General features: G+C 30.5%; 1 protein-coding gene across 1 annotated transcript; it reads right to left on the bottom strand.

The window, feature by feature from the left end:
- Positions 1 to 1,988: 1,988 nt before the first annotated feature.
- Positions 1,989 to 3,088, bottom strand: LOC107030913 (transcription factor bHLH95-like). Its single transcript, XM_027919554.1, has 2 exons — positions 2,630 to 3,088; positions 1,989 to 2,093 (listed from the first exon to the last, which is right to left on the bottom strand). Exons 1-2 carry the CDS (start codon positions 3,086 to 3,088, stop codon positions 1,989 to 1,991), a joined length of 564 nt encoding a protein of 187 aa, XP_027775355.1.
- Positions 3,089 to 9,187: the final 6,099 nt, after the last annotated feature.

Below are 9,187 nucleotides of genomic sequence, written 5' to 3'. Positions count from 1 at the left end.
AAATTGCACTTGTGCTTAAATTGTTTTACATTGAAATGAGTCAGTCATGTTGACCCAGGTAAGTTCTTTAGTTTCTTTCAAAATTTTTCTTGCCTATGTTATTTAGAATTTCAACTCGTATACGCGTACATTCAATGTACTGATGCCAATTGACCTTCATCCTCTCAGGATGCAGACGCAGGTTACAAGAATCATCATCCAGTACCTCGTTGATCCAGTTGAACTCAGAGTTAGTGGTAAGCCTCCTTGCTTTCTTAGGGACTCTTTTATTGCTTAATACTCTTTTCATTTGTAGAATGTTACTAGGTTTTTCCCCAGTATTCATCTTAGTATTATAGAGGCTTCATAGATAGTCAGTCAGATAATCAGTAATGCGTTTCTCTTTATTTTTCGTATCAGACGTTCTATTTTGAGAATAAAGTGTCATTTTTTTCCAAGACATGTTATTTTAAGTATTTTGTCAGAATGATTCTTACTTCTTTTTGAGTTAAGTCTTTTGTTGAGTTAAGTACGTTAGACCAAGTGTTCGCTCGGGGCATAACAATAGCATAACAATAATTCAATTAAAGATCGATAGAGTAAACAGACAATTTCTCTTTACATAACAAATTTTAAATAACTTTCTTAGAGTGGTATATTCGTTTTTTAAAATGAAAAGAGACAAATATAACCTTTTTTTTGTTAGGTGGGGTGGGGGGTTGGGGGTTCTTACCCATCTTTAGAAAAGGTTGGGAGTAAAAATGAGTAATTCAAGTTTCTTATTTATTTTTGCTATTTGGTTGGTAAGAAAAAAATTGTCTCAGCAATATTTATTCATAATTTGGAAATATATTAAAGAGTGTTATTCGACGATCAGGAACGACTCAAAATATTATGAGCTCTCTAAAGTCAAATAAATTTTATTGATATTCCTTAAATTTTAATTAAAAAACATATTACAAATATCATTCATGTTTTATATCTCAACATATTCAAATTCTAAGAACAAAAACAAAGTACTTCCACGATGTAACTTTTTTTTTAAAAGAGTTTGTTGCTCTCTCTCTCTCTCTCTCTCTCTCTCTCTCTATATATATATATATATATATATATATATATATATATATAGAGAGAGAGAGAGAGAGAGAGAGAGAGAGAGCAACAAACTCTTTTAAAAAAAAAGTTACATCGTGGAAGTACTTTGTTTTTGTTCTTAGAATTTGAATATGTTGAGATATAAAACATGAATGATATTTGTAATATGTTTTTTAATTAAAATTTAAGGAATATCAATAAAATTTATTTGACTTTAGAGAGCTCATAATATTTTGAGTCGTTCCTGATCGTCGAATAACACTCTTTAATATATTTCCAAATTATGAATAAATATTGCTGAGACAATTTTTTTCTTACCAACCAAATAGCAAAAATAAATAAGAAACTTGAATTACTCATTTTTACTCCCAACCTTTTCTAAAGATGGGTAAGAACCCCCAANATATATATATATATATATATATATATCAAATAAGGTGAGAGTTTGAAATAGAAGTTGGTTCTTGGTGTTGATAAACATTAATCCATACCAAACACAACCTTAAGGAAAATACACAAACATATGCCAATAGCAAGATTTTTTCTATTTATAAATATAATTGGAAGAAACTTAATGGGACCAAATTCCACAGTTTTCATTCCCCCGACTCGATGATAGACGTTCATACTCCACTGGATGAAATGAAAAAGTAAATAAAATAGACTTTGCGGCCACATCGTTCATCCTTAATCTAATAAACTATAAAAGTAAATATGCATATATGGCAACAAACAAAGAAATGCAAACATAAACAAAATAGCCTATATGGCCGTAATCATTCATCCTCCACTGGATGAACTACAAAAGTAAATATCATGGCCTTTACGACAACAATTGTCCATCCTCTGTCGGATGAACATTGAAACTAAATATGATGACCCTTGTTGTATTTGGCTGATGAAATTGATACACATCATTTGGGGGTTGCAAATGACATTATCTCTATCGCAACTTGCTTGTACATTTCTTCAACTCTGGATGCTTCAGAGTATTGAGCTATGCCAGTTCCACCTTTAGCCTGAATATACATCAAACATATTTTTAAAATGAAGCAATAACAATAACAATAATATATTCAGTAAAATATTACAAGTGTGGTCTGAAGAGTGTAATATATACACATGATTACCCATATAATCTTGTAAAAGTAGAAAGACTATTTCTGTTAGACACTCCACTCAGGTTAAACAATTTTAATAATTCCTAAGCATAATCTATGACTATACTATATGTAGTAGCAAATAGAAAGTTTCGACCTCAAGGTGAAACTAGGTGAGAGGAGGAATTTTTTAAACAAAGAAAGATATACTTTTTAACCTTTATTTCATGTGAAGATAATGTTTAATTAGATGCGAGACTTATGAAAGAAAAAACAACTATTTCTCAAACAACCTTAATTTTAAATCATTTTTTTAACGTGTGTCATATCTTCAATTTCCTGATAACTCAAACAAACAGACGTAAAGTAAATCAGAGAGTATGCTAACTAAAAACCCTAGTTCAAAATCTTCAAAATGACCAACATATTATTTTGAAGAAAATGAAAGGACTTACATGAGATTGGATCATGAACATGCTTCTGAATTGATCAGATGAAATTTGAGCAGACACAATCTCAATCTCATGTTTCCCCAAAATATAACAAATGAAGGTGAATAGCCCTGACTTCTTTGGACAACACACACTAATATGTGCATTTTCACCACAAACATTAAGTATCACGTTTGGTGAACTCCATGTCACAAAACCTGTTGGAATGTTATTATTCACCATAAGGGGATTGGTACCATGAGTTGTTGATGTAGTAGAGGATGAATTATGTGTTGATCCTTGATCACCCAGATATTTCTCCCAATTGTTACAAGCATTAGTGAGTTTTTGTGAACTCATACACCTTACATTATGTTCTTGAAGCCTTTGTAGTTTTTCCTGTTCAAGCTTCCCCAAAGTATTCTGCAGTTTTTGGATGTGGTTCAATGCTTTCTCAACAATTGTAGACTTATCAGCCTGCATATATTAAAAAAAATATGAAATTAATTTAATTTCTACTTTAGAAGCAAAGTCATAATTTTCACTGATTAAGGAGAAGTAAAAGTCATTTATTAGTGTGTGAAAAAGATTTATTGAATAAGTAAAAGTTACAAAAAATGCTATAATTTAGAATCTATAATATTCAAACCATGTCTATTAATATGTATCTGACCACTCTATCTTTCTTATAAAACTAATTGTAATAAGCAACTTATACATAAAAAGTGTTGTTAGTTGTAATTAAATTGAAAAATAAGCAAATTTTATCGGTAACAACAAGTGAAATACGCTACTACTAGTGTAATGATTTTGTATATGTTTAATTTATACAAATTAAAGTAATATAAATATTAATACTTGTTAATTACTTCAATGAGTTACAAAGATCTTATGATTATATGAACTAACAAAATGCAATTTTTGACTAATTTATAATGAAATTAGAATGATGCTCAAAGCTTCATATTCTTCTGCTAGAAGAGAAAAAATAAAGAAATTCGTGAAGATTTTTTTTATAACTATATATGCACAAAAATAAGAAGTTCTATATTGTTTTATCCTTCTTTTTTTTTTATAAAACAAAATACGTCTTATCATTCCATTTTAGAATTAACATGTGCATATTTACAAATTAGTAATAAGGAAAATATGTATATCACAAAATAAATTTATTCCAATTGAGTCAAGGGTCTACTAGAAATAGTCTCTCTAATTTTTTACTTTTTTTAATTTGTTTCGAAACATTAAAGGACATTTCTTTCATTTTTGTTGATCTTCAAATTTAACTTCGACATGATATGTTAAAAATCACAAGATTAATGAACCAACCAATGAATTAATTTTTAAAATCATTTTTCAAGTTATATTTTTTTAAAAAAATTTCTTGTTCATTTTTACAATAATTCTCAATGACTTGATTATGAGTATATATTAAGCTTGTGGAAGACAGTAAAAGAAAAATAACAAGAAAATTGTTTCAGCTAATAATAAAATTTATTGAATTATTTTTATTTTGATCGATAACATATCGGATGATAAAAAAATAAGGTATTTAATTGAGAGAATTTATGTTTTACCTTAGCAGGGATATTAGGAATCAAAGCACGAAGAGTGTTGAACAAAATTCCAATTTTCATTGTCCTTTGTCTCGCCGTCCATATGTGTAAATCATGATTTAATCCTCCTCTATCTCCAGCTCCATCAACACCAAAATTTGGTTCAACAATTTCCTTACCGTTCTTTTTTCGATTGGGTGGACTCCTCTTCTTTCCAGCATTGGTACTTGCTTCAATCACCTCATTAACAACTGTCAACGGTTGATAAGTATCAAATCTAGTTGGATCTTGTAACTTGTCACCCTCAAATGTCACTCCACTTCCAATATGATTGCCATTCAAGTTTAGGTACGGCCATCCATCATTAGTTTCCCATGGAAAAACATGATTATTCTCACCACCTCCATTCATTTTTTTTCTTTTTCAGTTGGTTTGATATTGTACCCTAAGTTACGCTATATATAGAGTATTTTCTTGTATGGGGGCAAAGTGTAAAACTTAAAAATGAGGGATTGGATATGATAAATATTAAATATGAAAAGAATATACAGAAGGGTGACAAACAAGAAAAAAATTTAAAAAACAGAAAAACTAAAAAGTAGAGATAAAAAAGGATAATCCATTTGTAATGAAGAAAAAAAAAATATAATCATAAGCCAAAATGTCGTTACTAGCTTCTAAACAAAAAAAACGGCAGCTAAATTACTTTTTGTTATAGATTTTGTTCTCATTCAAATAGGCCTCAATTCACACTTACCTCTACTAAAATAATCAATTAATATTAATTAAAAATATTAAGTTACAAAGTTAATCCATATATTATTCTCATCTATACAAATAGACTATGTTTTTTTTCCAATTAAAATGATTGTATATAAGTATAATTACTCAAATTTTTTTTTTAAAATAAACAAGTCTTAATTCTTAAGTTATATGTATTAGTTGAGTCTGAGTTGTAGTCTTATAATATAAGAGGTCACATGGCTAGCATTAATGAGATTTTAATAATAGCTTATTCACGTGATTATAAATGTTAATGAAATTTAATTAATAGCTGACTCTGACTATATACATTAGATTTTGCGTATCTTTTTCTCATATATTTTGAAGTTAATCACTCTATAATTAATAATTAATCAAGCGTTTTTCTGTAAAGAATATATTCATCAGGCAATACTCGTTCCATATAAATGAAAAAAGATCATCATTTTATTTCATCTTCTGCCAAGATGTTAAATACCTCTAAATTATAATGATGACTCCCAATATTAGGGAATAAACGAAATTTGTTAGGATATGAATTCATTTTCTAATACTTCACTAGTTTGTAGCTAGAATTTTTTTTTGATAATTCAAATAAAAATTATGATCAATTTTTTAAAATTATTTATTGGTAAAAATTATTTATTGCTAATATATTTTAATGATGACAATCAGGAATATCAAATGATGGGAGGTGTATTGATTGTCTTGGTTTGATTTCGAAATTTATCGGTTAAATTTATTGGTAGTTACACATGCTAAATCGTTGTAGAACTATTACGATATTGGATGCTCGATGATTGATTCATCGGTCTAACTGTTAAGATTAAATCTAAAGAAATTCATTGAAAGTCACTTAGAAACAAGGTGATAAACCAAATGAATCATGCATATGAGTTGACAGATTGCATCTAGTTCAAAAGAAAAATATTCACATTTTAGAATATTTGAGAGTTCAAAAGATTCATTAATACACGTATGAGAATATAATTTTTAATTCACAATGGGGTTATCTCTAACTCATTAAGAAAATATCTCAACCCGTTTAAAAGAAATTCATGATAATAAAAAATCAAAATTGTTACTGAAACCATTGAACAAATAACCCATTATTGCTAAACTAATATTTTTTTGTTCGATTTTGAACAAGCCTAGTCAAATGAATGATATAAATTGAATATGGGCATGTTAAATCGAATTGAGTTAATAAATAAACGAGCCAAGTAACTTGGATTGAAATGGATTACATTCGGAATCATAGCCTAATCCACCAAATTCTTATAAAGTTTTATTTTTTTTATGAGGAACTTTTGCAAATAACCATTATAATAAACTTAATTACGTTTTATATCTATTGATCGCATACTTACGGGTTGTACCTATAATTTAAGTTGCTTCATTTGTAAATGTTGCGGATTTGTATAATTTACAAATTTGTATGATTCACGGGTACACTTATATAATTTAGTTATTTTTGTATAAACTCAAAATAATTTTTTTTTACGATTACACACATCAAAATTGTATACAATTCTTGGATGTTTTTCTCACAAGCTTTGGATTAGTGAAATTTCGTTGTCTTCCAAGTCAACTCTGTCAACGAGGATGAAATAGATGTGAACCCCACAACAAACCTTCAATAATAACCGATCAATCACAAGAAACTCCTAATATCCGTTGGAGATGTGGGTCTGAGCCAGTTCTGCACTACTTCAATCTTCTAATTGTTAACTAGTGTTCCTTTTCGAGATACAATGTGGCCTAAGAACTACACATACCCAAGAAAAATTTACACTTGGAAATTTGGCATACGACTCTCTATCTTTGAGAGTTTGGCACTACACAGAAAATGAACATTAGCGGAAATTAATTATTATTTTTTACAAAATATGTATTTTTTGCGACAATTAACACTTATTCTATATGTCTCTAAAGTTTTTAGTGACAATGGTTCTAATGACACTAATTTTAGTAAATAATTTATCCCTTTTTATTGATTTCTATATTTATTGTCGCTGAAATTTATTTTTGTTATAGTGTGAAAAACTACTCTACATGATTAGCATGATCCTCCTTATTCCTCGAATAAATAAGAATGCCATTAATAAATATGATAACAAACATATCAATATAAGACTTAAACACTTTGTTAATGAGGTTTATGAATGCTGCAGGAACATTAGCCAAGTCAAAAGACATAACCAGAAACTCATAATGACCATAGCGGTTCCTGAATGGTGACTTTGGAATATCACTCTCTCTTACCCTCAACTGATGATAGCCAGATCTAAGGTCTATCTTAGAGAAGCAAGTGACACCCTAAAAGCTGATTGAAAATATCATTAATTCTCGGAAGAGGATACTTATTCTTTATAGTAAACTTATTCAAATGGCGGTACTCAATACACATATAAAGACAATCATCTTTCTTTCTCACAAATAAGACGGTAGTATCCCAAGGTGAGACACTGGATTGAATGAAACCTTTATCATGAAGATCATTAAACTGTTCTTTTAACTCTTTCAACTCAGTCGTAGCCATTCTATATAGTGGAATGCAGATAGGTCGAGCATCAAAAATAATATCTATACCGAAGTCTCTTTCTCTCTTAGAAGGACTCTTGCAGATCATCTAGAAAGACCTCTGGAAACTCATTCACAAGTGAAGTTGACTAAATAGGTGATGTCTCTACACTAGAGTCATTAACTCGGACTAAGTGACAGATGCACCCTTGGAAACTAACTTTTTGTCCTTAAGGTATGAAATAACATAACCCTTAGGCACTGACTGAACTGCTCCTCCACTTAATAATTGGCTCATTAGGAAACCGTAGCTTAACTACTCGAGCTATACAATCAACCGAGACATAAGGCGTAGGTTGGTCTTCATTAGACGAGTGGGTGTGCCAGAGAAACCCATTTGATATGGGTAAGTTGCGCGAGTGGGAATTTACTTCCACCTAAAGCTTAGCCTAGTCATCATTATCTTTCAAATTTTCTATCAAAAGCATGTACCCAACGGTTTACTTCAGCATATATTGCGGTCACACCCTAAGAACGTTTCCCCATACTGGATTCCCCTTTGTTTTTATTGTTTTTACTACTTGTGAAAAACACTATTGATATTTTACACTTTGGTGTCACAAATTAAATTTACTTTGTTTTGAGTCGATAATTTCTTAAAATACTACTAACTAGTATAAAAATTCTAGTTTAGCTACTATTTTCACTACCTATCCCTTTGGACATGTCCCAACTCTTGGTTGGGTTACTATACTTGCTTCGATTCGTAGAAACTTAGACTAATGTCAGTGTCGTTGATCACTATATCACAAGAAGAATCAAAGGCGTCCCCGTACCATTCCACATGAATCTATTAGACTCGTTTCGGTACATCAAGATCAATGAACCTAGGCTCTGATACCAACTTTGTCACGACCCAAACCATCGTGATCAGCACCCACAGTAACTTTTGGGTGGGAGAACCACTACTACCATCTAATTAAACAAATAATCTAAAAATAAGGCATTTAAGTTAAGGAATCGAGTTAAATAAGTTGGGTAAGAGTTTCTCCTAAACCTTAACAATAATTCTAAAAAACTAATTCACAATTGTGGAAGATAAACCTAGAATCAGAAAGTCAATGTACCAAAACATCTAACAATTGATCCAAGTCTAAATAAGATTTACTAATAGACTAATCGTCTGACTAAAACGAAGGTCTAAGTCCGAATATGGTGGACTTAGACGAAAGAGAACTTCATGGAAGCCCGGAAGATGTGGCTCACCCTTAGAGTCGACACGATAATGTCTAGTCTATTAAGCGAGGTCTGTCAGTAGCCGCTTGAAGTTTCCCTATACTCAACAAAATTAAGAGCAAGTGCAGAATCAGTACACAACCACAGTGTATAGGTAGGATCACGTGGCTATCTCACTAGTGTAACATAAGCAAGTCAAATGATATTATAATCACATGCATATATATAACAACATATACAACATTATCAACATGAAAATTCAACAATACATTTCACATTTATCACCACATCATTCGCCACTCTAATGGAACCTACACCCAAACATTTAGCTTGTTGAAACGTGACAATCTGATCCCATGTTGTGCCGTAACGTAGAAACTCGATCCAATGTTATACCAGAATGTGGCAAGCGATCCTAGTTAGCTTGTCGGAACGTGGCAATCGAATTCCCATTCACTCACCATAGTCACAATAACAGTATATCATCAAGATCATACATTTACAT

This window comes from Solanum pennellii, chromosome 9, assembly GCF_001406875.1.
Source record: "Solanum pennellii chromosome 9, SPENNV200".
Taxonomy (NCBI): Eukaryota; Viridiplantae; Streptophyta; class Magnoliopsida; order Solanales; family Solanaceae; genus Solanum; species Solanum pennellii.
The sequence above is the reverse complement of the archived record's forward strand: the minus strand, read 5'-3'. Positions and strand labels throughout refer to the sequence as shown.